General features: G+C 45.5%; 1 protein-coding gene across 1 annotated transcript; it reads left to right on the forward strand.

The window, feature by feature from the left end:
* Positions 1–27,031, forward strand: TMED1 (transmembrane p24 trafficking protein 1). Its single transcript, XM_085600669.1, has 4 exons — positions 1–208; positions 14,209–14,306; positions 19,667–19,850; positions 21,369–27,031. The coding sequence occupies exons 1-4, from the start codon at positions 44–46 to the stop codon at positions 21,585–21,587; spliced, it is 666 nt and encodes a 221-aa protein (XP_085456795.1). The 5' UTR covers positions 1–43; the 3' UTR covers positions 21,588–27,031.
* The last annotated feature ends 822 nt before the right edge of the window (positions 27,032–27,853 follow it).

Below are 27,853 nucleotides of genomic sequence, written 5' to 3' on the forward strand. Positions count from 1 at the left end.
CGTCTCTTAAAACGACCGATGTCCTGTCAGTTCCAACTTGGAAATGGCTGCTCTTAGGTGGCTCTCTGGGTTTAGTCTTCTTTCCGCGGCGATAGCCGCATTCACGCAGCCTCAGGACACCGAGTTCACCTTTGTACTGCCGGCGGGCCGGCAGGAGTGTTTTTACCAGACGGCTGGGGCAAATGCCACCATGGAAGTGGAATATCAGGTGAGGATGACGACTGGTAGTGTATTACTTCTGTGGTCGCTTGGCAGTATTATATAGGACAGTATGCTAAAAATTAATTAAACATTTAGGCAAAGTGTGGTACCTGCTACCCTTTGTACACGGACGCGACAAAGTGCGCTACTGCCAAGCTCCCCCTTGTCATGTCTAAACTATTGAGACAGGTCTGTCGTTTTAAGTCCTAGGTTTGTTCTGTTGGCCAAAGCACTAGGAATGCTACACGTTGCATTGGACTGCTTGGCAGGTGCAATACCTTTCATTGAATGATGTGCTTGTTTTATTTCCCTCAGCAGTTTGGTTATATGTATTTATTTAATGGGTTATTGCCATCGGCATGTGTTTATGCGAGTTGCTCTTTATAGGTCTGGGGTAGGGTGACCAGATTTTGAGGACCAAAAACTGGGACAGGCTAGCAATAAACGTAGGACTGAAGCCTTTAGTCTTATTTCTATATCTGGCCTGTCCCGGTTATTGCGTACCCTTGTAAATATGTGCCTATAATACAGTAGACTTGTAACTGTGTGTATGTATGTGTATATATATATATATATATATATATATCCAAACAATAGGAGGAGTACACCCTGGATGTACTTCAATGCCTCCGTAATAAAGAGAGAGCTGCACCAAAAGGATTGATTAGTCCTTTTTAGAAGACCCCTCACTCACCAACTTAGTTGGTGACATGCTTCATCATCGGGGTCCCACCCGGATAGCCGAATGCCATCCGGGTGTGCTGCGACACCTGATTACAGTGGAGCTGGTATTTTCTTTTGTGTGCAAGTTAAAAGAAGTGGTTTAAAAATTAGCCAGTTTTAACTCTCTGCGGATAAACTCTTTATTCTGGAGCAACTGGACAATGTTAAAAATTCAGGGGATACCATGCGAGGTTAGATTGGCCTGAGGTATCTAAAGGTGAAGTGAAAGATAAAAGTGGTCTACGTGTTTCAACCTCGTGGAGAATTCTCCAGGTTTTCGTCAGGACCAGTGATAGTAACCAGGGCGGTCTACACACGCTAAGGTGTACCCTACCCTTAGTTAATGTGAAACCCCATCATGTACTCACAGTGGGGATAGATCCTTTCTTGAAATTCTAGAAAGGAAAAGCCTGTGAAGACAAAAGAAAAGTATACTCAAAGCATAATCAATTATATACATGACGTTAATACAAGGCTCCTCTCATTCAGCATCTGGTGCTTCAAGAAGTATCAGATGACTCTCAAAACGGTCATGCTAGGTGTGCCATTTAGAATCTGTGGCACCATAGGGCTAAAAATAAGTCCAACATGTATTTTAAACAGGGCTGGAATCTGCCCGTGATCAATTAATACAACCCACTCAAACAGAAGTGTGTGTGCGCGTGCACTCACAGAATATACTGGGGTGCACACATCCAGAGACGAGCGGTCACAAAACTACCAAAGCAGATGTTACACTCGTCATTCATCAAATACACACGGACTGTTTCAAATTGCTTTAACGTGGGTGTCTGCGCTCTCACTCGCCTAAGTGAGTGTATGTAGAAAACATAGAAGAGCATACTCAGTGGCTAGTGTGTAAGACACAAGCGAGACACAAACAGGTGAAGAAAAACAGAGGGGGAAGCCGGGGGCGCGAGGCTTACTTGCGGCGCTAGATTAGCGCGCCTCATGGGTGACGGGGTCAAGGAGCTTGTTCCTACCACGATCTGGGAATGAGAGCGAGGGAGATGAGAAAGAAGGCATGGGGTGGGGGTCAGACTTAGCGGTGCCCACCCACATAGAGTCTGTGAACTTACTGTGTGTGGAACAAAATCGGCTGTTGTGCCTAATCCAGGACCCGCATCGGCGCCCCGAGGAACATCGAAGCACAGTCGGCGTGGGGATAAATACTCAGTGTATCCGGGTTGACGACGTGTGGGGGCGTGGCCGAGGGATGGGCATGGGTCACAAGATGACGTACCCACTCAAGGTTGTGATGCAGGGCGCCATTGGTAGTCAATGACGCTCACGTAAAGGGGGCGTGGTGGCCGGAGGAGAAAGTAGGGCGGTGCGCCCTAAGTGTTGACAGATGGTAGTGTCTAATGTGTCTGATGGCATAGCGGCCCGAGTGAAAGGTGCGCTCCTATACGTGGAAGTTAAAGGAGGCTGAGCAATGCGCTCGGTTGCTATGGACGTTGAGGCTTTTGTCAACATAACACTGGGGCCAAAAGCCCTGGAACCCAGCAGAAAGGGGAACAAAGTCAAAAGTGAGGCAGGCACTCAAAAATAAAGAGATTTAATTAAAGATAAAGACTATTTAAGAGGCCCAAAAAGTGGAAGGCGACAGGTAGGGGGGAGAGGACGTGATGTTCCAGGAAACCAGTAACTACTGGGAAATGGCGTATACCTAGAGTAAGGCCGGCAAAAGGAAATAAGGAAAATCACATTCAATCTGATATATAGGGAAGCGAGAGAATGACTCATCCATCAAGGATGCACGTTAGGAGTGCCACTCGTCTCTAGCATTCTGCTGGAAATAATCATACAGTACAGCCAGATATTGACATTGTTGATAGTATTTCTGATCCCTGGATCAGAAAATTAAAGGAAAAGCAGTCTATTTATATAGAACAGAATTCCACGTAATATTATCATTCAATCCATTATGTGAGTGGAAAGCCTGTATATCCAACGTTGTTCTTTCTCGAATAAACGTTGTTGTAATCTGTCTTCTGTCTTTATTTGCTCTATGATGGTCCACCTCATATCATTAGTTGTATGGTTCATCAGGAGAAAGTGTTCGGTGAGTTTTCATTGATTTTTTTGCACCTGATTGTGCTGCGATGTTTACAGATTCTTTGTTTGATTTTTCTACTGGTTATTCCCACATACTGGAGATTGCAAGGGCACACAATCCTGTAGATAACATTGGCACTGTTGGGGAGGAGCCAAGATGGCGACCGGGACGGCAGCGTAGTCTCCCGGCTCCGTGAACCTCCGCATCCCGCACGAATATCCTGCCTGAGATCCTCAACCTGTGCTACGTGGTCTTGTTTCTGAAGGAGAGGGGCTCCCGACTGTGTGACTCCGAGGTTTCTAGCAGTGCTATCGCCGGAGAAAACTGCATCTGAACCTTGCGGCCTGTGTGACCCTGGAGCCGGGACATCGAGTGGACGCCGTGGCCGGGTGGCAGTGCGACAACAGCGGCTGGTGGTGACTGGGTGGAGTCGGCCCACCGGAGCGGTGCCAAACTCGGCCTGCACCTCGGCGTGGTCATTTCTACTGCCCAGTGTAGCTGACCGAGTGCATAACCGGGGGCGCAAATCTTGGATCCTCCGGTGGCTGCCCCTGCCTTGATGGTGAGCTGCCCGGCCGCCGTCCGTATCCTGCCCCGATCATTGCGGGCCGCCCCCGGATTTCTACGGGAGCTGGTCCGTGGTGGGGACGACTGTTGCCCGTGACCACAGATAGTTTTTTTGCCTGCCCCCGGAACCCGGTCACCCGCGACGTGGACATCGCGACGCTTGTCCCGGGGTCCCGGCCCCGGTGAGGGTCGGGCATACTTGGCGGCCATCTTGGGTCGATGAAGCCTACCATCCTGTCCGCTGGGCCGCAGCGGGCCTGTGAGCGTACGATTTTTGAGAGTGTGGCGGCGAGATCACAAAGAGCTGAGCTGGGGTACGGCGACCTCCTCGAGGCTATTGGTGCTCTTCACTCCTCCTTGGTTCATGGTTTCGTGATCTTGGGGAGTAAGCTTGATGGTGTGGCGTCGGAGTTGGGGCAGTGGCGGCCCGCCTGTCCGCACGAACACAGAGTCTACCCACACTGCGCGCAGGAGGACACTGTGGCGGCCACCCCTGAGGTTAGTGTACGACTGGACGCCCCGGCCAGTATGCTACAGTGTGTTCGACCTTCTGAGGGCCTGATCTTTCCCGGAGTCGTCGGACCTGAGTGGGATTTGGTGGCCTCATCCCGTGCATGCCCTCCTGCGACCCAGAGACAACTCCAGCACCTAATGTCTGCTTTGGCTGCTTCTGCCTTCCTGAACCTTGCGTGCAGAGCAGATCCTAAGGCAGCCCTGGGAAGCCTGTTCCCTCAAGCGGCGGACTGTGTTGATGCTCAGAGACTTCCACCCCACCTGTGTGCGTCGCTTCTCTGTTGTTATTGGACATTCCTCTGCCTAGGAACATTGGGTATGGTGCTGGGTCGAGGGGTCGGCATGGGCAGAATTCCAAAGAGTGGTCAGGGATGAGGCTAGCCCCTCGGGGGTGGTCGCCTAGTGGACGGTCGGGCATGGGGTGGTGTGCTCTCCTGACAAGGCTACTGGCACAATAGGTGCATAATGCTCCCCATCGAGGTTGGAGAAGATTGTTTTTGTACTGTTCCTTGTTCACTTCAGGGGAACCTTACCGTGCGGGAGGGAGAAGCCGGGGGTCTGTTATGAAGGCCCTCCTCCAGTTTATAAATACTTTCTCTACCCCCCCGTCTGGTGGGGGTCCTTTCCTACTTCTTTTTCCCTATTCTCCTACATTTCGGGTCTGGTTCCAGGGCGACAGGCACACTGCTGGGGGGGGGGCCGTACTCATCTGCAGAGGTGCAGGGTGGGGGGTTGGGGGAGGGGATTCTGTATTCTTTCATCTTTTTTTCCATGGCCTCCTTTTTCTTCTCTGATTCTTTTTGTTTTCTTTTCTGGGATCAGCGTGATACACCTCCTTTTGCTATGCCTCGTTGCCGTTCCATGTGTTCACAACTTCCGGGGTGTTCTTGGGGAGTTCTGGCGGGTGACTGCGGGCGCAACTGTATACTATGTGTTTCCCCATCCTGATGTTCTTGTGTTTGCGCCATTGACAGAATAGATTGCTGTAAATCGCTAACGTTCATTACTCCGCATATCCGCGATCGTTGTTTTTTTTTAAAATTGCTTGTCACCTGATCCTTCTGCCTCGTTTCATCATAAAATGAAAACCTCTTTCTCCTGGTGCCCTACTTACGCTGTTCACAGTATTAGCAGTACGATTTTGCTCCCCGAAGTGCTGCCTGTGTTTATACTTGTTGTTACTGCTCTGATTGCTTAGCGGCCGGCCCCGGGGGGTTGTAGGCCCATCCTTGTTCTTCCTGAACTGTCAATAAAGGTTTTCAAAAAAAAAAACATTGGCACTGTTGCAATTGGTGTGTGCTCGTAAAGTCCACACTTTTCCGGGTTCTAGTTCCAGTGTCTTTGCGTTGTCTGTAAGATGACAGATGCTGCAATTTCCACATTTAAAATGTCAAGTGATGTCCGGTAGACCCCAAGCATTTAGAACAGTTGCTGGTTTGTCTTGGGTGGTTCCTTTTGGGCGTGTGTTCACTATAGAGTCTTTTATGCTTCTTGATTTTTTTGAAGGAAAACCGCGGTTTTTCCCACTTCAGATTTCCGGTGTTCAGAATAGCCCAATGTTTGTGGATAGATTTAGTGACCAAATTCAATGCCGTGCTGTATGTCGTTACGCAGGTCAGTGGTATCTCATCTTCTGATCTTACTTTGTCCTCCAAAAGCACTGCTCTGGGCTGGTTGCGTGCTCTTTTCTGGCACTTTGTGAGGATTCCTTCAGGGTAGCCTCTTACAGTCAACTTTCTCGTGAGATCCATCGCCTGCTTGCAGTAGTCAGTGATCTTACTGCAATTCCGGCGTAGTCATAAATATTGGCCATAGGGCAGGTTTTCTCTCAATGGTCTGGGGTGGAAGCTTTCAAATCTAAGTAAGTTGTTCTTTGCTGTTGGTTTGTAGTGGGTTCTAGTTTCAAGGCGATCATTTTCCTTGGTGATCACGACATCCAGAAATACCATGGTGTTATGATCTTTAGTGTGGGTGAACCTCAGGTTCTGATCACAAGTGTTGATCCACTGACAAAATTCAGAGAGAGTATCTTCCGGTCCTTGCCAGATGGCAAGGACATCATCGATGTATCTTTTCCAGAAAATGATGTAAGTGGAAAATGGGTTCTGTTTGTTAAGTATGAATTTCTTCTCGAAGTCTGTAGGAGAGTAGGGTCTGCTATCCTATGGTCACCCCAAATTTTTGCTTTTTGCTTCACTGGTTTTTTGACATATTGAGGCTGTGGGCCTGCCAATCAGACCCCCAGCCTGCTGTTCTCTCTACTAAATTAAAACTATGCACCCTAGGTGCATAACCAATTGGAAGTGGATCACCCTGTCAGCCCCTGTACCAGTGTACACTAGGTACCCAGGGCATTGGTGTACCCAAGGCCTGCCAAGGGCTGCAGCATGTATTATGCCACCCCAGGCTTGGCCTAACAATCTGACACAACTGGCTGATCACTCAGCTGGGGTAAGTTGGTGTAATCACCTCTTACTTAGGTGTAGTATACCTATACCTAACCTTAAATGGGACACCTGGTAACCTATAAGTCACTCCTATGGCAGGCCTTAACAATCCTGAAGGCAGAGTGCTTGGTTCCATGTGAGATGGTGCTCTGGCATGAGCTGAGCCTGTCTGCAGTGGTCGGAACAACTTCCTTCTACTGTTTCCAGATATCGTCATACCATATACTCTTAAGTGCATTATGAACCTCGCGGTTAAATGCTATCTTTGGTTTGGCTTTATCAAAACATGTCGAGTAAGGTGTCATACGAATTAGAATACTAACCCCTCGCCAATTCTGGCGACGGGGTTAGCATTCCACCCTTCTAGAGGGACACGACATGTACAGTACCTGAAACCCGGGTAAAATCAGACATAGCCTCAGCTCCACAAAATGGATGCTGCCACCACAGACACAAGTCTGCCCTCCTGCTGCTGGGAGTCCTTCCAGCTTGGGGGGTGTGGACAAAGGGTTTCCTGCCAGGGGAGGTGCGTGCACCACCCCAGACAGGATTTTGTGTATTGGTCAGGTAGGGCTTGAAAGAAACCAGACATGCCTGTGGCTCACAAGGAGCCTCGGTGCATATGCCAGTTCAAACCGGTCCTGGGGCACACCAGTCCCGGGCCTGGGGCGAGCTGGACAAAGGATTGGGGGTGTAACCACCCCCCTTCCTGGTCCCACCCATAGGGAGGGACCTAGCAGGTAGTCCGGCCCCTAGAATCCGAATAAAGGTAGGAGCTGTGTCCTAAGACTTCAGACATCCTGGAATCAACTTGAAACTAAGAAGAAGACGGGAACTTCGACGCTCTGCCGCACAGAGGACTGAAGCCAATCTCCCCTGTGGTCAGGGAGTGACCACCTTGCTAACGCAAGCACCATCCAGCGAATCAACGTCTGCTTTGCCGCCGCCTCCCGCCGGAGCCCGAGCCCAGAGACTGACAAGACCTGAACCTCCAGACCTCTCACCGCCCGATCCACAGTCCCTGCAAAGAGGAGACCCGTGGAGGCACCGAGACACGTGGAGCCAGCCATCTTGAAACGACCACGACAAGCTGACCAGTGCAACAACCGAGGCTCCCTCCAAGTTGTGCTTTGGGTCCTGAGAAGCCCAACCCTCGAGCAGCATCTGCACCAAAGGTGAGCCCTCCAGCATCTCCACGATCTGCGTGGGGCCCTTCTGCATTTTGCCACTCGACGCGCCTAACCGGTTGCTGGCCGCTGGCTAGTGGCCATCTTGGCGACGAAATCTACGACAAACACCGCTGGTCTGGTTGCTCCAGACTGGCCCTTGCTCCCCTCCAAAGGAGCAGTTCCTCTGACCTTGCTGGTCAGAACCATCAGCTTAAACTCCTTGCCTACAACAATTGCTTTTGCCAAGGCTTGTTTGCTTCGATCAAGTCGCCGACACCGCCGACAGCGAGAGCCTGCGTGGGACAGCTCGTGACTCGACTCCTGGACGTCGTCGACCTTCAGGGACCACGTGGCTGCAGAGTCAAGCTACACCTTCCTTCCTGTTTGCACCCGACATTGCCTGGTACCCACCTGGTGCCACGCTGGTCACTGGCTAGTGACTGTGAACACTGTCCCCTCTGCTTACAGGTCTTCAACATCTCCGATCCACTCTTGGATCCACTGCATCTCTCCCGGACCGACCGCCTGCAGCATCTTTGTCTTCAAGCTCAACGGAACAGATAGAAGAAACCCGACGCACTTTGAGGCCTATGCACCCGCTTCCTGTGGGTGAGGTAAAGCTGGTACTCCGGTGCCCAAGTGTAGTAATACATCTCTAGTGCCTGTGTTCCAAATCTTAAGTTCCTAGGTCATCCGGAAGATTCCTTTTGCAGTAACTTTGTACTTTTTACGCACCCATTGAAACCTATGGGAGCACGCGTGTGACTATTTGCTCTGCACACGCCACCCGTGGACCTCCTGGTCACTAACTGACGTTAGCTCCTTGTAGGCCCAGCGATTCTAGAGGCCCTAGGCCTTTTCCCTTTTCTGTTCGTGGTACTTATACCACTATTTTAGTATATGGTTCGAGTGGCCACCAGGGCCTATCCATATAAAGTGCAACTTCTGTGTATTCTGTGATAATCTTGTTTGACGATTTGTGCTCCTGTGCTCATAAAGAGACTAGGGGTTACTTTGATAAATAAATACATATATATTTTGAATATATATCTGTGTGGTGTCCTTTCATTGGTATAAAAGGGGGTTACTATTGGTAAAACAGCTGGCTTAACACGCTTCACGAGTTTAGCCTCAAAGACTGCTTAGCCTACGCTACCACTAGGGCAGCTAGTCCAAAAAGGTTGACTTACAACCACACCATAAGGGTTGCTTGGCATGGTACAAGGTGATCACTTTAACTAGCGAGCAGCATATACCAGGCCAACTTCTCACAAAGTCCAAGACATAAAGTCCTGCCACACTTGGGGCGAAAGTGCTTCCCATAGAAGTACCCCCTGTTTGGAGGTAGAGGGTACCCTCAAATAAGAAAAAGTTTCTCTTCAAGGCCAGTCTGGCGCATTCCAGAATGAAGTTCTTAGGTGTCCGAAATGTCCAATTAGTCTCATCCAAGGCTCTCTTGAGTACTTCCAGAGTATCGTCCTGGGGAATACTTGTGTAAAGGCTTTCAATGTCAAAGCTCACCAGTATTGTGGTATCATTTACTTCGATGTGGTCCAGAAGTTGTAGTAGACTCTTGGTATCTTGTAGATATGTTGTTGTGTTTTGTACAAGGGTCTTAAAGAAGACGTCGCAAAAGCGTGACAAAGGTTCTTGTAGGGAACCTATACCAGATACTATGGGTCTGCCTGGAGGGGGGGAGCTTATTTTTATGCATTTTTGGCAAGGTGTAGAAATAGGGAATTTTTCCCTCACTGTTGCACAAAAAATCTGCCTCTTGTTTTGAAATGTACCCCCTTGTTTCAGCGTGATCAACCAGGGACCTTATCTCTTGTTTTAGATCCAAGGTGGGATTAGTTGTCAGTCTACGATAATTCCTGTTGTCTGACAATAGCCTTTGGCATTTTTTACGATAGGCTTCTTAATCTTGGACAACCACTCCACCCCCTTTGTCCCCTTGCTTAATGACAATGTTTTCACATCTTTTCAAACTTTCTAGAGCAGCGTTCTCCACCTTGTTCATATTTTGAAAGGGCCGTTTGGGCTCTAGATTTTCTATGTCATTAAAGACCGCCTGTTCGAAGGCTGAAACTTCCACTGGGATGGTATGTGGTGGTGGTGTGAATGTGGACTTTGGTCGTAGTCCTGTTTCGTTCTGATCTTCATTGTTTGATCTTTCACCTTGTTTTTCGAAGAAAGCTTTGAGTCTTAGTTTCTGGAAGAAACTTGATAATTCGCAGTGGAGTTGGAACTTGTCTAGCCTCGAGGTTGGAACAAAGCGTAGTCTTTTGTTAAGTACTTTTTCTTCGGTGGTTGTCAGTGGTCTAGTTGCAAGATTAGTTACTAGACTCTGCTGTTGCTCGTCCCTGCTTGGGGTTCCCGTGTCTTGCTCCGTTCCTCCCAATGTACTTGATTCGTACCTTTCCTTCGGCCTCTTCCCCTGCCTAAAAAAGGCGGCCTATAGGAATTCGGGGGGAATAATGGTTGGGGGAAAGGTGGTTGCCATCCGTACATAGGGTAGTGTTGTGGCAGATTGTAAGGGCCCTGGAAACTTGGCATCATTGGAGTGTTGAAAGTGGGCCAGTTGCTCTGGGTCCTATTCCTTCCTCTTTGTTTCTGTCTATTGCTTCCTGTGCTCGAATTGCTGCTGGCTGTAGAGGCATAACTTGAGACATCTGAATCCTGGTCTGATCTACTCGGTGGTGTGAACTCGGGGTCCGAGTAGGGATAGGTCTTGATGTACGAAAAACATTTCAAATCTTTTTGAAACTTTTGTACTTTTTGTTGGGTGAGATTATCTTTATATTCATTAATCTCTTTGAGTTAGTCGAGTCTTTTTTTGTAACCTGTGATGGTAGTTTTTATGTGGCTCTCGGTAAGCTGGATCTCGATTAGCATTGTCTCTGAGAGTCGTAAAGCCGTCTTGATAATTAGCACATACCAGTCACACGTGCAGTGCCACGCAATCTGTGCCCAATCTTGTCTGAAGGTAGGGTCATCTAGGAAGATACGTGGTGCATTCGTGACTAGGAGACCTTTCGGTGCCATGTTGTTCCTCAGGTATTCCTTGAGGATGGTTCCGTGTAATATGATCCTTATTCTGTTCCTTTTCATTTCCGTTAGTTTTTCCAAATCTGTTGTCTGTGAGATGGTCTGTGCTATGCTAGCATCCGCAAATAGGGAGGGGTCTCCCAAGATGGCATCTACTTCCTCGCTGGAATAGGAAAGTCCCTGGTTCTCGCCCATGATAGCACAGTGTCCAGGTATGCTCAGTGTAAGGATATGCTCTCGCAGCTGTGCGCTGCCTATACCAGAAAAAGAATGAGAGAGAAAGGGTATTCTGCATGGGAATACTCCTGGTCCCCTTAATCAATATAGCCAAACAATAGGAGGAGTACACCCTGGAGGTACCTCAATGCCTCCGCAATCAAGAGAGAAGTGCACCAAAAGGACTGATTAGTCCTTTTTAGAAGACCCCTCACTCACCAACCTAGTTGGTGACCTGCTTCATCATCGGGGTCCCACCCGGATAGCCGAATGCCATCCGGGTGTGCTGCGACACCTGATTACACTGGAGCTGGTATTTTCTTTTGTTGTGTGCAAGTGAAAATAAGTGGTTTAAAAATTGGCCAGTTTTAACTCTGTGGATAAAACTCTTTATTCTGAAGCAACTGGACAATGTTAAAAATTCAGGGGATACCATGCGAGGTTAGATTGGCCTGAGGTATCTAAAGGTGAAGTGAAAGATAAAAGTGGTCTACAGGTTTCAACCTCGTGGAGAATTCTCCAGGTTTTCGTCAGGACCAGTGATAGTAACCAGGGCGGTCTACACACGCTAAGGTGTACCCTACCCTTGGTTAATGTGAAACCCCATCATGTACTCACAGTGGGGATAGATCCTTTCTTGAAATTCTAGAAAGGAAAAGCCTGTGAAGACAAAAGAACAGTATACGCAAAGCATAATCAATTATATACATGACGTTAATACAAGGCTCCTCTCATTCAGTATCCGGTGCTTCAAGAAGTATCAGATGACTCTCAAAACGGTCATGCTAGGTGTACCATTTAGAATCTGTGGCACCATAGGGCTAAAAATAAGTCCAGTATGTATTTTAAACAGGGCTGGAATCCGCCAGTGACCAATTAATACAACCCACTCAAACAGAAGTGTGTGCGCGTGCACTCTCACAGAATATACTGGGGTGCACACATCCAGAGACGAGCGGTGTTATATACACACACATGCGCGCGAGCACATTCAAGGCTAGCTCCCTTTAAAGGGCAGAGCTGGGTCACACAAGTGGCTAGCCTTTGTAGAAAGAGAGGGGAAAGCCAGAGAAAATGTCTCTTTAATGGATTTCTCTTCGCGCTACACTTATCTTTCTGCAACAAGGGCTCCAATGGTATGCTAAATCCATGCACTAAAGAAAAAAACCGGGACATTTTTCTGCTACACCCGGGCACTACACAAAAACCAGCACATTTTCTTAATTTGGGGGATAGTGTCGGGACACCGGGACACTTGTCCCAAAACCAGGACGTCTGGTCACCCTAGTCTGGGGTCCTCGTTGGCCAGAAGCACACATAGTTTTTAGTGAAATTTCCATGGTTTATGTATTTAAAACGTTCTTTAGACTAAAACTTCGTCTTTGCTTAAAAAGGACTCCATAAGAGTCTGCAAGTAGTGCTATGTAATAAGAAGGTCTTGGCTTTGGCACCTGTTGGCTTTGCCAGTTCCTGTTGGAGATGCTATACAGTGTTGGGAAAATGCTGTGTAGCATCGTCAAAAAAAGTACAAAGGTGCAAATATCCGACAACTGATAGAAGATGTGCCATCTCGTGATGCATATAGGAATGCTTTCATTACAACACACGAGTACCAGTGGGATGACTCTGACCCCATTTGCCTTGTATTTTTATTTTTTTCAAGCAATCCAGGATGGCAGAAGCCACTTAAATCAGTAAATTAAAAAAAGTTCCGCAAGAGCACTAAATAAATAAGTCAAAAGGGTGGCTGGGGGTCAAGGGTGAGGGAGGAAAAGCAGGGTAAAAGGAATGCAGGGTGTGGAATAGCACAAGCAAGAGCAACATGGGAAGGTGGGAGGAAACCAAACTGGGAGCGCAACAGGGGGGGGGGGGCAAAGCACACAGGTGAAGCAAACCCTGAGTGCTGGTAAGAAGTATATGAGAGAGAAGAACACGCCTGAGAGAGCAACAAGGTGGGTGGACATTTGTGGGAAGCGCAGGAGGCAGAGAGCTGGAAAATATATGCAGTCTTAAAGGAGTGCTGTAGGAAATCTACAGTCTCTGCCTGGTCATTCTGGATTTTTTAGCTGGACCCTATATTTTTGCGCGCTTTATAACTCTGGGCACTTTACCTTTCCTAACAAGTAGGAAAGTGCCTGTGCCTTTTAAACATGGTTGAATTGGCATATTCTTTATTGGCGTATTGAACTTGCCTTTAAGTCCCTAGTAGATGGTACAAAGTGTATTCAAGGAAATTCCTCTACTGGACTGCAGCACCTATTGTGCCATCTACTACAGTAGCAGTGCAAACATGGCTTCTGGCCAACCGTTTGTAGTCTGAGCAATGTAAAATCTGCAGTTCGATCTCTAAAAATAAACCTTTTTGGCAGGTCAAAAACTTAGTTTTTAATTAATATGTCAACCCTATGTAGGTCTTGTAGCCCACAAGACAGGATACATGGTATTAAAAAGTAGGACCTGCATCATATATTGACTTTTCTTGGGGGTTACTCTAGGAGAAACCAAACCCCGTCTTCTCATTTCATCATAGGTTCCTGGCTTTGACATGGTCCCCCCCGTCTTTTTTTGTTTTTTCTCCATGATTGGGCTTACCTGATTCTTTGACAATAGATACCTGCTTTACTGCATTGCTCCTTGTGACCCTTTCAAGTGTGTTCCTTTGTAAGTGCTTGTCTCTCGAAAGTTCTGGTCTCCATGGACAAAGTCTTCCATTAAAATATGAAGCAGAGCAAATCTGGTACTGCTGTCTGAAGGAAGCCTGGAGTCTGAATATATGCTGGCCCCAAACATAGATTGCATATGGAACAATTAGATCTTGTTAAAATAGAGCAAGGAAGAAGTAATGTTGGTGTGATGTCTTTGGGTGGGAAGTGAAAGAGATTCTATCCTGAGGTGCTTGTGCTAAAATGGGAGATTAAAGGGGGTTTGAATACCACGAATGTCCAGTAGTGGCACATAGTGAGAATGGAACATTTCTCTCCTGTAGCACAACCAACTCTACTGCTTGCTGTTATGTGCAAGCTGCTTACCAACAGAAAATACAATGGGTATCCCTCCTGTCAAGCATTCCTGTGGCAATTCACACCAGTATTCTGAATTAATTTGTGGTAGTGCTTTAGATCCTAGGCATATCACCTGATTGCCCACCTACTGAGGGTGCTAGACTTTTTTTGTGTGTAGGCGTTTGCTTGTGCTGTGTACAGGCATCTTCTATTTGTTTACTCAGTGACTTAATCCCAAACTCACATGTCCTCTTATCATGTAGGTCATTGGTGGTGCTGGCCTGGATGTCGACTTTATCCTCATGAGCCCCGCTGGAGCTATGCTTGTGGCAGAGTACAGGCGATCAGACGGAGTGCACACGTGAGTCTGGGGATGGGTGCAGTGAGATGTAGTCTAATCCTGAAACCCTGTCAATTCTCACTGCAGAAACATAACCTGAAAAGACTAGAATTAATTTTCCTCTCCACCTAATTTTCAAATTTTGTTGGCCACCATTACGAGATTAGTAAGACTGCATTTGTTTAAATTATGCTCTTCTTTTCCCCATACCCTGTCACATGAAACAATAATGCAAGTTTAACAATGGCTACTGTAGGAAACTGGGTTTTTGTTGGAGCCCCACACACTTTGTGCCCAGTATTTGATACAGCTTTGACCGAAGTGTACTGGGTTCCTGCTAACCAGGTCCCCAGTACTAGTGTTCTGTCCCTAAAAAGGTTCAATTGTTTTCCCAAGTTGGCAAAGCTTTAGTACTCTCCATAAGTCTCCAGTAAATGGTACCCCTAGGGCCTAAGGTACTAAAGCATGAATTGTGCCACTCTAAGGGACCCCTCACCAAGCACATGCAAGACTGCCATTGCAGGCTGCTTGTCTTGGTGCAGACAAAAGTGAAATTGCGACATGTCACACATCCTTGTGTGGCATGTTTCCTACCACTGCATTCAGTATTTGTAAATGATCCCTACAGCAGGTCTAATAGCTCTAAGACAGGGTGTTGAATATTACATGTGAGTGCATACCTGCATGAGCAGATATGCCCCAGTGCTGGCCTGTCCTGTTACTGCCAGTAAAAGTGACCAGGGAAACCATCTTAAGACATTTGCTGGGCACTGGTGAAAACAAGTTCCCCAGCTACATGGTGGCTTCACTGGACAGCCCACACTGATGCTTGTGTTGAATTTACCAATACATGCACCCAGAGGACACCTAAGAGGTGCCCCCTCAAAGCCTACCAGACTCTGGTGCCCTTGCTGACTGGTTTCTGCCAGCCTGCCACTGAGACACTGTTCTGACCTCCTAGGGTGAGAGCCTCTGCTCTTAGTTCACACAGTACAAAAGCCTGTCCTGGAAGAGGGTGTGACACCCCCACCCCCCCACACACACACAGGATGACCTACTGAATAGCCTTCCTTGAGTGGCAAGCCTCATAGGGCTTCTGCCTTTGAAGTGCGAATCTGGCTCCCCCTCACAGGAGAGGAAGCCGACCCCATTGTCCAGGGCCCCTATGGCACCTGGACAGGTGGGAAAATTAGATAGTGAGGTAGGCGTACCATATCCAGGCTAGTACAACTCCTAAGATAGGCTACTGTGAGGTGGACAATGTTTTTCAGAAGTAGCCATTTATATGATGGCATACTGTATACTTATTAGCATTATACATGTATGAATCTAGCCTTGTTCTGCTGGCAGGGACGATGGCGTGACGATAATCCAACCACTCCCTTTGGTGTTCAGTTGGAGAACAAGTAGTCTCGTTCCCCAAAACTGACACACAAGGAATGGGGGAGTGGGTAAAATAAAACAGACTGGTAGCCTCCTCTCACTTTGTCCTGCTCATGCTGTCTCTTCAGGGCACTGGGTGCGGTAAACTGTTAGAGTCCCCACCTCACATGTAAAACCTGCAGTGACCAAAAGAGAGAAAAACAATTTACCTAAGCGTTCCCCCTGGCCCTTCACTCCATATATACATCCCTTCTACTTATAGGGTTCGCTCACCTGCAAGATTTAAGGCTTGACCGTAGGACTCTTTACTCACGAAGGAGTTAATTTCCTCACACTCCAATAATGTACATAAATCAAATAACCATGATCTGTCTCATAACTAATACTATGTCAATAGTTCACTTGTTAGGGACTGTTTCTCGTGGTAGCAAATCCTTAAAGTCAAACTACATATCGTACAAGGATTCTTACTCCGGATAGTGGATATAATCTACTCCTAACAAAGATTAGAGTCATGGGCATTCACTTCCAGTACATTTAGCTTCTGTAGGTGGAAGCCGGCCAAGAAATATGGCGTCGCACCCGCGTTGCTGCGCAGACCTCGCGGCAACTCTGACAGAAGAGCTTGTTGTCGATACCCGTGGTCCAGAAAGAGATGGCCTCTCTAGGATACACAGGAGCCCACCAAAGGTGCTTCAAGAGGTAGCTCGGAAAAGTGAGCAGCAACAGAATCCAAGTCGAAGAGCATGATGCAAAGCCACACCCCTCCAGGAAATGATCGGGTGGAAATCTGCCGGCTCAAGGAAAGAATAGCAAGCACTGATGCTTGCTTGTTGCACTCTTAAAGACTAGGGAGTGTATGACGTCTCCTGTGGTTGACGTTTTACACCCCCCCCACACCCCCGCAGGGCCTGAGCCCATGTGCTGGTTCTCCCCGACTGGCCTTCAAGGCAGAGCCTGCAGCCTCTTTTTCGCAGTGACTAATCTCCATAGAACCTATTGGGCTCCCGACTCTGTTTTGCACCTTGCACCCAGCTGCTCTTGTGCCGCTTGTGGTGTACTGCTTGTGCTGCTTTGGATCTTGCCCACCACGCACCTTAACTTCTGGAGATCAGTCATGTAAGTCGCTGTACTATACCTGTTTGCAGAACTTGTTCTACCATCCATAGGATAGATAACATTGCAGAACTCAGAAATTGCACGGTGTCCACTTTATAAAGTGGGAAAAAAATTATATTTCAAAACGTACTTACCTGCACAATCTTTCTTCAATGCTAAATCTTATATATAGGTACTTGTTATTTTTATAAATTGGTGTGGAGCTCCTTGTTGAGTAGTGTCATTTATTTATCATTGTGTGTATTTGCAAATGTCTTGCACTCCTCTGTTAAGCCTAAGGCTGCTCCTGTGTCAATTGTTTGTTTGACATAGAAGTTTTTTATTAACCTAACTGGATCTCTCTTTAGACTTGCAGAGAAAGTAGGTTGTGGTTCTTGCATGAGGTTATTACTGGCATGTCACAGGCTCATCACCTCATTTGGCAGCTTCTGTGATTTTTCTTCTTCTTGCTTTTCTTCTTTTTCCCCTCGTATGTGTAAAGCATTTGTATGTAAAGTATTGGTTGAGTGGAAGCTGCAAGGTAAGGAGGGTGATGATGTGTTTTGGAAAAGAGTGTACGTAGTGTATGAGAGGGAATAATCAAGTTAGTGTTTGTTAGATTTGAATGCTAAAAGAGTTAATGCGTGGTACAGTGGAGTGTAAGGGTTGTGTTTTTTGCGGTAAAAAGAAGAGGAGGGTGTTGGTGAGTGGAAAGATGGAAGGCTGAGTATAGGTTTGTTTGACAGAAAGGGGTATGTTAGGAGTAATTCGGGAGTGTGCGTGTCCGGATGGGTTATAGTGTTTTTTTTGTGTTTGAGTGAAGGTGCAAATGTGTGGTAGTTGGGGTATTTTGTAGTGGGTTTTGAGACCTTGAAATGTGTGTAGTGTTTGTTTGTAGTAAGAGTACATTCACAGAGTGTGTTAATATGGTTGTGGATGGGTTCAGTTGGATGCTGGCGAATGGGAAAATGGGCAGCATTTCTGGCTCTAGGACTGACCAGTCCCAAAAGGCAACTGTCCTTGTCCTCTCTACCCGGGCTGAGACGTCCTGAGCTCTAAACTTAATTAGCCCTAGTGATCAGGTGACCCCCTTAGGCCAATGGGAACCCAAGCCCTAACCCATAACACCACTAGCCCCAAGTCCAATAGGAGACCAGGCCCTTGCAACCACAGCCCCAGTCCAAACAGCTAATCCAAAATGAAACCCTAAGCCCTAGGTCCTATAGAAACCCGAGCCCCAGGACCCAATCAAAAACCCATAGACCTATCCGCCAGTCAGAACACTGACCCTAAGCCCTACGTCCAATAGAATCACCAACCCAGGGTCCAATCAGAACCGTAGACCTATCAGAGCACTAACCCTAAGCCAAATAGAAACACCAGTTACAGGGACCAATAAGAGCACAGATTTAACGTCCAATAGCAAACTTATATAAGGAGCGTGTGACCTCAAGCACAGGCTGATGGACAGGGAGAGCTGCCCCTGAAGTCAGAATCATCTGGGATACAGACTGGCTCAATCCACACTTTTCAGGTCCTGCTTTGGCCAGCAGGTAAGGCCCAAATCTAAAACCAGTGAAAATACTGCATTTCGGGCACTTCATGTTGTCTAGCCAAAAACGAATGCTAGATGCACTTTCCAAACACACTTTAAACCATACAGCAGATTAAGCAGTCTCTTAAACCCGCTCTGCTTAGCCTTTGACAGTGTCATTTGCCCTTTTCTTTTTGTTTTTTTACTTATAAAGACACAAACTGGGTGGGTTGTGGAAAGAGACTGGAGTTGCCCTTGCTGGCCTAAGCACAATGCAGGGAAAACTAGGTGAGAAATTCAACGGTCACAGGTAAAAGAAAACTAGCTGTTTTAAAAGAACAGATTGCACAGGAACAAAGAGTTCAATTTAAGCGGTCGCTGATAGAAAAAAACCACAGCAGTTTTAAAATATCAAGAATACACAGTACAAGCCTATGTTCTTACTACGTTTTCTGTTTGCTCACTGGGTTGTTTAGGGCAGAGAGAGGCTGGAGCTACAAGATGGAGGTGGCTGTCTTGGGGTTCCCTACATAGCCAGTGTTGCACTCTCAAAATGGGTCCTATGTCCAAAGCTTCCAGGTTTGGAATACTTCTTGCCAAAGTGGGGATTCTTCCTTGTTCAGTTGTGCATTTCATTTAGAGTTCTCACACCAATTTTTCTCTTTCATCAGCTGTGGTCTTGGTCAGTTAATCAACCTGAAACATAATTCTCACTTATGTCCTTTGCGGTCACATGATTTAAGTGATTTAGCTGAGAAACAAATTCACGTCTCTAACTTTGTTGTGCATGTCAGTTCCTTCGTATTTAGTTCCTAACATGCATGACTATAGTAAAAAAAAAAAAAAAAGTCTTACCTAGCCAGTAGATTTGGCGGTACTTTTGTAAAATTTCACAAGCAATATCTATTTTACATATCAGTTTAGCGTTAGCAGGTTAATACGTTTTGCACTATTATAATATTTACATTGTGTCATCTGGTGTAGGACCATACAAACTAGTAACCCTGCACTGTTCGTATCAAGTGTTTAGGGTAGGCAGGAAGGGGTTCTTTATGAGGTATGTTGTAACATGACTGTGCATTTTTCTTGAGCCCCATTCGTATCATAACATTAGATTGTCTGAAGAAGGTAACCCTTGTCTTAGTGATGACCCACTTAAGTGTCTATATTGAATGCAAAATAGTGGTCAGCTGAACTTGGCTTACCAATAAGGGACTGAATGAAGTGATCGCCAAATAAACCAGCTTGGAGTTGCATGTCACATTTATCTCTGAGTATATCTCGTGCTTGATGTTAAAGATTTGCATCGGCGTGGGTTATCATTCCCACTTGTAACACTGGAATCCCTTATCCTGCTTTCTTCTAGCGTAGACGTGACGGAAGAGGGAGATTACATGATGTGCTTCGATAACTCCTTCAGCACCATTTCGGAGAAGCTTGTGTTCTTTGAGCTGATTTTTGACACCCAACAGGGGGATGATGAGGCAGAGAACTGGGCTGAAATGGTGGAGCCAGATGAACTGCTGGACATCAAGATTGACGACATTAAGGTACAAATGCAAAGTCTTTACCCAGAAGGTTAAAAAAAAAAAATTTGACTGCTACATATGTAATGACTTTCTGATACATAGGCAAAACTATGCCCTGATTGCCCTAGAGGGGATCCCACCACTCCACATAAGATATGAGCAAGCAATATAGTTGGGAGTTAAACAAGACAGAAAATGTTCCATTCTCACTGAGTTTTTGCTAGTACCAGCAGAGTGGCCTTGCTGCATGAGAATTTGTCAAATGGCCTGGTAGTGTTGCAATTTTTTATATTGAAGGGAGAGATAGGACTTGATTAAATGGTTCCATTAACTCTTCTATTGCACTGGTTACCCTGTCTTAGCTGAGAACTACTTCCAATTTGTGGCAGCCTGGCACCATAGTGTGGCAAGGCTAGGGATGATGCCTTTAGAGCGACTCCCCTCCTGGTAGCTTGTGGCCCCTCTATTATTAACCTATAGGCGTAATTTACAATGAATTGGCGTAGGGCAGGGCCGTAAGTCTTTTTGATATGCTGCCCTACACCAATTTGAAAGGGCAGGAATGCACTGTATTTTCAAGATGCGGTGCATTCCTGTCGGCACACAATTTGATGCCTAGCACCAACACAGACACCCTTGCACTGTGGTGCGAGGGTGTCTGTGTTGTTTGCAGGATTGTTTTTGTGCTGGAAGGGACACCTGCCTGCACACACAAACAATCCATGGAGGCTTTTAGCTCTTTTTGTGCTCCTGAAGCACACATAGAAAGAGGGAAGAAAAAGGAGGAGAAATAAAGATTTGTTCTCGTTACGATGCCCCCCCTTGCATTCCCAGGGTCACAGATCCTTGTAAATCAGGGAATGTGTCCAATCCAATGGCATTGCATGGGAACACACCGCAACGCCCATGGAATGTCTCCTGACGCAGTGTAAGGCAACGCAGCGGCTTGTCCTGCGTTACCGTACACCATATCTACGAGGCTGGGAAAAGCCCTGCAAAGTGGCTTTGCATGACCTCGTAGATGGGGGTCTCTACTCTGCGTTGCCGAAACGTCATAAAAAGTGATGCACCAGCGGCCCATAGGACTTGTAAATAAGCCCCCAGTATTCGCATTTAAAATTGGTCATCAATTGGCCTCATCCTCCTCAGATCAGTGAAGCAGCACCTGAGGGGCAGTAGCTGACAATATGTGGAATACAGACTGCACAATGCTTTCAGTTTTAAGCCCTGTCTGCGTGGTAGTAGAAGTGTGAGGCTTTCCTGCACTGCAACTACCAGTTCCCGGTAAGAAGAGCTGAACAAAGCAAAGAGGGAATAATGTGGTTTCTTAAAAGGGTGCTTAGGTTAAATGCACTGCTACACCGACTGAGTGTAGGGTGAACTTACTCTATTTTACAGCCGGAGTATAGTGGGTAAGTTAAAGGAACAGGTTAAAGATACTGCTATATCTGGTTTCTGTCTGCTTATGCTCTCTCGGTAATCTTACAGCAGGTGGATTAATTTCCAATTTCCATGGGCGACCATTTTTCCCCCCCATAGGATGCCATTGAAACCATGAAGGGCCGCCTGGAGAAGAGCATGCAGATGCAGACTGTGCTGCGGGCGTTTGAGGCCCGTGATCGCAACCTGCAGGATAGCAACCTGGACAGAGTCAACTTCTGGTCAGCTGTTAACCTGTTTGTGCTAGTAATGGTGGCTGTGGTGCAAGTCTACATGCTGAAGAGCCTATTCAATGACAAGAGGAAAATCCGGACGTAGCTTTGGAGCCTAGGTGGAGGGTGGGCTTGGGCCATCTCAATCCAGGGTGTGGTAATACGAACAATAACTGTGAGTTGGGAAGGTGGATGGGTTAGTTGCTTTTGGTACACACAAACTGTGAAAGGAAAGACACAGCACTTCAGAAGCTGAAGTCCTTCGTCCTCTTTCAGACACTGCTTCAGTTTCTGATATTTCCAGGGGCAAAGCTTTTGGATGGATGCGTGAAGGCTGGTGCCGTGCTGCTCAGGCACAGTCTTTGTACATTTCCCTACTGGACTCTGCCGATGGAATTCACCTTGGGTTCAGGAGGCCAAGAAACATCACCCACAAACACGATATCCATTGGTCTCCTTGGTATTTCAAGAAGAGAAAAACATGCAGGAATTCAGACAATGTGAACACTGGTGGTTACAAACGTTTACTAAATGGGGATGAGGAAAGGCACCTTTTAATTGTTAATTTAAGTGTTGAGGTTGTTATTAGGAGCCCCCCCCCCTTATCTTAAGAATTTGTGATGCAGCAAATGCCAGTGGGGCGGCTTCCCTTTCAGGTCTGTAGTCTGTTCCTCCTGGATACACTCCTACAGTCGCCAGTCCAGCCATGGCATCTATCTGGGGCAACAAAAATCTTTATTTTGTCTCGCAACCAGTGTTGTTGTGTATAATGTTAGTATGTGCAGCTAAAGTGCTCTGTGGCATTGATAGACACCTGCCTCCTTAGTTTTAAAAATTGTCCGGGCGAAATAGTTGACTTGTTGGATTTTAAGTGAAATAATTGAAGGCAGATGGGCTTTGGGGGAGAGAAGGGGGGGGGTGTAACGGCTGATTATGTGGCTTTAAAAAAAATGTAAATGGTCTAGTAGCCTCATGTATAATAATCTTAGTTCAAATATACATAAATAGCGGGACTTTAGGTCATTCCTCTTCACTCATTGGCCTGTCCAACTGTCATTTACATTTTGCCCATGACTGCATGCATCACTGGGCAGCGGCTCTGCCCACTTTTGCCATTGGCTGTCTTGCCCTGGGAGTGAGAGCGTTTAGCCTGATCACACCTGCACATGGCTGCAAAAAGAAGTGACACTTCAGTTCCTAAGCTGATTGGCTAATACTTTACTTTTACAATGTTTTTTTCTCCATTTTTGGTCATCCTTGTGTGTATACATGTTTAGGGAACAGAAATCCACAACCAATATTAGATTTCCTTTGTGCCAATCAGAATATTTTTCTTGTGATAGAGCTTAAAAGTAAAAGGTCTTTCTGTTCTAAGTACAAATGCCTGCAAGAAATCACCCATAGTGTGCTATAACTGTACGAGAAGGCAATTTATTTATAGTTAAAATTATTGCACACATATGCCACCACATTTAAATGCAGTTGGCACTGTGTATAAAGTATATAAATAGCCAACACACCAGCTTGTGAAGGCCACACCCTTCCGCTGTGCTTGTATTCTACTGCAGAGAGGTCTGTGTGATGTTCTTTTCCTGGTGACTGCCCCAAGGTGCCTGTTCCCCTTCCCTTGTTTTATCCTGACTTGTTGCTTCCATACCAGCATGGTTCTATTCCCATTGGAGCCATTTTGGGAAGACAGATTTTCATAGACTACCTCTAAAATAAACTGAGCAGGGCCACAATCAACAGCAGCCGCACCTCTATTTTGCAGGTGCACACAAATTGGAAGAGGAATCTCCCCTCACGCTATTTCCTTCTAAAACAATTTTTATTACTGTGCTCGGGCGTTTGAGTTTTTCTTTACCTGGCCAATACACGTTGGAGTTAGATATGCATCTCACTGACTGTCGGAAGAAGGACCAGATTAGTCTGTGCAAACTTGCATTGACCGGTCAGTACCTCTTAAAAGTCTCACCTGGGAATGATAGCAGCATAACAGTCACAAATCTAATGAGTGGTTCGACTGGAGCTTTAAAAGGATCTCTCCCGCTATGTCAGGGTGATTAGACTCAAGGCAGAACACACCATATAATGTCCACAGGGCGAATGTCTACTGGCTCAGGGTTGACTCGTCCAGTACCAAGTCAAGGTATAACTATCCTTTCCAGTGTCTGCTTAGTGTAAGGGATAGGAGGTGCAAGTTGGTGCAATGTTTACGTGGCAGCATTTCACTATTTACTTTTATTTTCAGTAGTCTGGAGAAAAAAAAAAAAGGTATACAAGCTATATCTTCATTCTCAAATGTGTATTTTTAAATGAACCGATTTGTAGTTAGTAAACCTCAAGTCTATATGTGTGTTTTTATTTCTTTAAAAAAAACTTAAAAGCCATTTTAGATCAAGAAGCAACAATAGTAATGTGCCTCCTCATGGAATGGTGCTCCTGACTGCCGGAGCTTGAAGGAAACCAGGGGTGGATCCTTTTACTCCTTTTTTTTTTTATGCCATCACTTACATTTTTGGTTGAGGGTATTGAAATGAAATTAAGGAATACATTAACTCTACTCATCTGAACTTATGACTTCTTTTACCCAACGATGTCTGAAATGGGAACTACATTCTCTTACAATAGGGTTCTGGTTTATGCAATACTGTTCCCACCAAAATACACACCCAGTTGCGCCCGCCCCCCTTTTTTAAATTTTTTTTTTTTTTTTTTAGAGGTGCAGATCTGAATGCATTTGTGAGCACCTTTGTAAGTGGAGTACATCTGGTGCACAGAAATAGATACTTGATCTGTCACAGGTGTTTGAATGGGTTAAGAACCTAAAAATGTAAACTCCCAGCCCATTGTAGTGTCTTTGAACTATGTGCACTTTTTATTGATTAAAAACCAATTTCCAAAAAGAATGCAAACATGGAAAAATGAAACGTGCCTGTTGCGAAAAACATTTACAAAACTAGAATATAGGAATTGTATTCATAAAGTTGATGATTTTGCATACTTTCTGCTTAAAGTTCATGGTGTCCGTGCATGTGTGCACCACAGTTGAACGCGGTCTGTTCTTGAGGGCCCCTGTTAAATCTTTTTGGGCTTAGGTGGGGTTAGTGCTCCCAGTCTTGAGTGTTGTGACTCAAACTTTGAGGAAGAAGGAAACGTGCAGCTCATGCTTTTTGGCCTATGTAAACAGAGGCATTTGATCTGCTTTTAATATGTTACGGATTCACTATCCTGCCTGCTATTAAGGTGGTCTTCTGTATGACTCTGGTTTGCATTCCGGATTGAGGTTAGAGTTGAATTATGAAGATTTGTTTTGGTAATCGAGTTTTGAAAACTGTGAAGACAGGGGGGGGGTGGGGAGTGGGGAGAGGTATGCTAAGGGTCCAACTGATGTGTGATTATTTGATCAGCCACACACCTACTGGTACTGAAAGATACTTTAGTCTCCTCCTAACCAACATGCCTTCCTCTTTTCCAACATTCCCACAATCCCACCCGCCCCAACTGGAAGTATATTCTGCCAGAACAGAATTCTAGGAATCACAAAATCTTTATGCTTAAATGTTTATTTATTTTTTAACTATGGCATGCAGACTGTATTGGTAAAATTGTGATGCAAATATGTTCTCAGCCACAATTTCCTTAACATGTACTCTACTGTACAGAGCATTTTTCTACTAGTTTTTCTGACCCTTTTTGCTCGTGAACTACTTTTTAGTTGTCTGGTTAGATAAAGTAGCCTAACAGTGAAGTGGCTGAACTTTGCTCCCGCGTAGAAACAGCAGCATGGTATAATCCGTCCCCCCCCCCCCCCCCCATTTATAAGGCTATGCAACTCCAATTTGTGAACATCGTGGTTTGTCATTGGAGCTTTGTTGGGGGTTAGTTTTTAAAGGCCTCTTTTTATTAACTTTAGAGCAGACAAGCAATTTTGCATCTGCTCAAGTTGGTCTACTTGACGTCTCACTGTGCCACCAAGCATATGGCAGGGTTTACAACCTGGAATAAGTTTGCCAGCCTTCTTAAACACCCTTTGGCAGGTGACTGCTTCAGCGTACTAGATGATGCACCCCCTATACATACAAACCAGACACTAAATGTGCCATTATTCTGTAAGCTGCTATCTGATGTATGGGATAGTTTCCTGTACCAGGGGATGTGAAAGTTCAAGAATTTTATAGTGTACTACTTTGTGCTTTTATTTAAAAAAAAAAAAAACCTTACTAAATATGCAAACTTGTGACAATCTAACTGACTGCCTGTCAGGGTAAATAGTCCTTTGTACAATTGGGCTCCTGTTGATACAGATTTGTAATCTATGCAAGTTACAGTTGGGCATTGGTGTTGTTAAATAAGAGCAGTTAAGAGGATCACATTTTGATTTTGTTCAGTCTTCGCCTTAGCCCCAAATCTGCTTTCTTTACATTTTGGTGTCCAGTCAGAGATATTTTTGGCACAATAATCTTGATTGCCCCCCAAAAAGTGTTCCCGTTTTTGGGACATCACACTGTGTTAGTGCATGGTCTCTATGCACAAATAAACTGCGCGTCTTAATTTAGTCGGTGCCTTTGTGATCTAAAGAAATCCATGGATTCTTCAACTCTACAGCGTTGCCTGTAAGAGTAATAGTGTTTGTGCTTTTATGGGTAAGGCTGTGGTTGACTTTCTTCACGGGTGAGTGAATATGCTCTCTTTGTGTTTTTTGGATACAGCTTTTGCTGCAGTTCAACGTGCGGAAAACTGATAGAAGTGAGAAACCAATCCTTGGCCCACCATTAGAGCACTTTTGCTTCAGTTTACACCCATAGCAACATTGAACGTGAGATCAGAGTTTAGATTTCTAGCAATTTTACAAAGATTCGTGCCTCTTGTTTGCAGTTAGTTATCCAAAAAATGGTTTGCGTACCTTTAACAAGTGTTGGGGCTTCAGACTAATCTCGATTCACGTGCTGTACGTTATTCCAACTGGGCATGTCCCATTGTAGATCAAAAAGAAACTGTCAGCAGCAATTTACCTACAATAGTCTTCCAGTACATTTTGTTCAGTCGAATAGATATGGATTAGGAATATAAAAGTCTGCCTTTTTGTTGTTGTAAAGAAATAGCTACAGTAGCCCAACATTTACGTGGAACCTGGTCTGGTTTAGAATTCAAATGTTTTCTTGACTCCTCCTGTCCATCATTTTGAAGTATTTGGGTACAACGGCTACTTAATCAGGTAGATTTACTTTGTTAATCCTCCGTTAACATGATCTATCGCCTTTGAATGTGTAACTTTACAGTGGGTAACACTATTTTTCACAACCCAGCTGCCATCAGGGTTCCCCAATTCTGAGAATTATCATTGTTTCTTTATTACTTCACTGTTTACAAGCTGCCTTTAAATACTTTTATTTTCATTATGGTGGCTCCTTTTTTCTTTTTCTAGTTAATGCCATTTTGGTACAAAAATTGACTGTATTTTTATAAACAGATTATTTTTGGGAGGTATAGGAAATTGGGACACATGTCTATGCAGTAACATGAACAATAAATGAGATTTCTCCATCAGCCTGGTGGTATTTTATTTCTGTTTGTCGTGGGTTTCAAGTGCTCAATAATACTTTCTTTTGAACTCCATTTCAGTTGCTTGTTGCATACAGATGGTTCCAGCAATAGCGTATGTCTCATCTATACTGCTGGGTACTGAACCTAAGTCAAAGACACCACGGTGATTACATGACCCCCATTGGAAACCTAATTCTGCTTCCCAACAAAACTACTCACTCATTGTATATCCCAACCCCAGGTGGTACCACAATTCACCCTGCCAGTTTTCAAAAATCACAACTCAGGCCTCAGTAAAATGCGTCCAAGTCTTGTGTAGCAAATCAGCAATAAGTCAACAAAATTAAGAATCCGATGCATCATCGACGGAAGTGATAATCATTGGCTAAGCCAAATTGACTTGGCAATCCTGCAGTTATTCATTTTTGCAAGCATATGCAATAGGCATTTACAGTTTGAATGTAGTAAAAATGCCAATATCTGAAGGTGTGCACGTTTTCAAAAAAGTAAATGTGATCCATCATGGGGAAAAAAAACATGAAAAGAAATCTACGATTAGCCTACCGGCTCTGCTACTGAAGTGAGATGTTCTGTCACTCATCGGGAAGAGAGGCAGTGGCAGAAGTGGGATTACACATTGGCCCATGCTTCATGTTGTCATGGGCGCCAGCAAATTGCATTCAATTGTCGCCAGAAGGATTATATTCCCAGCAGGAAACAGGTGAGACAAACCTCCCTGTTGGCTTATCCAAGGTGTGATTGGCAATGCCTCAAGCCAATGAAAAATTTTTCTTGAGCCACAGCCACTTGGCAACTGTATAGAAT

This window comes from Triturus cristatus, chromosome 4_2 (assembly GCF_964204655.1).
Source record: "Triturus cristatus chromosome 4_2, aTriCri1.1, whole genome shotgun sequence".
NCBI lineage: Eukaryota > Metazoa > Chordata > Amphibia > Caudata > Salamandridae > Triturus > Triturus cristatus.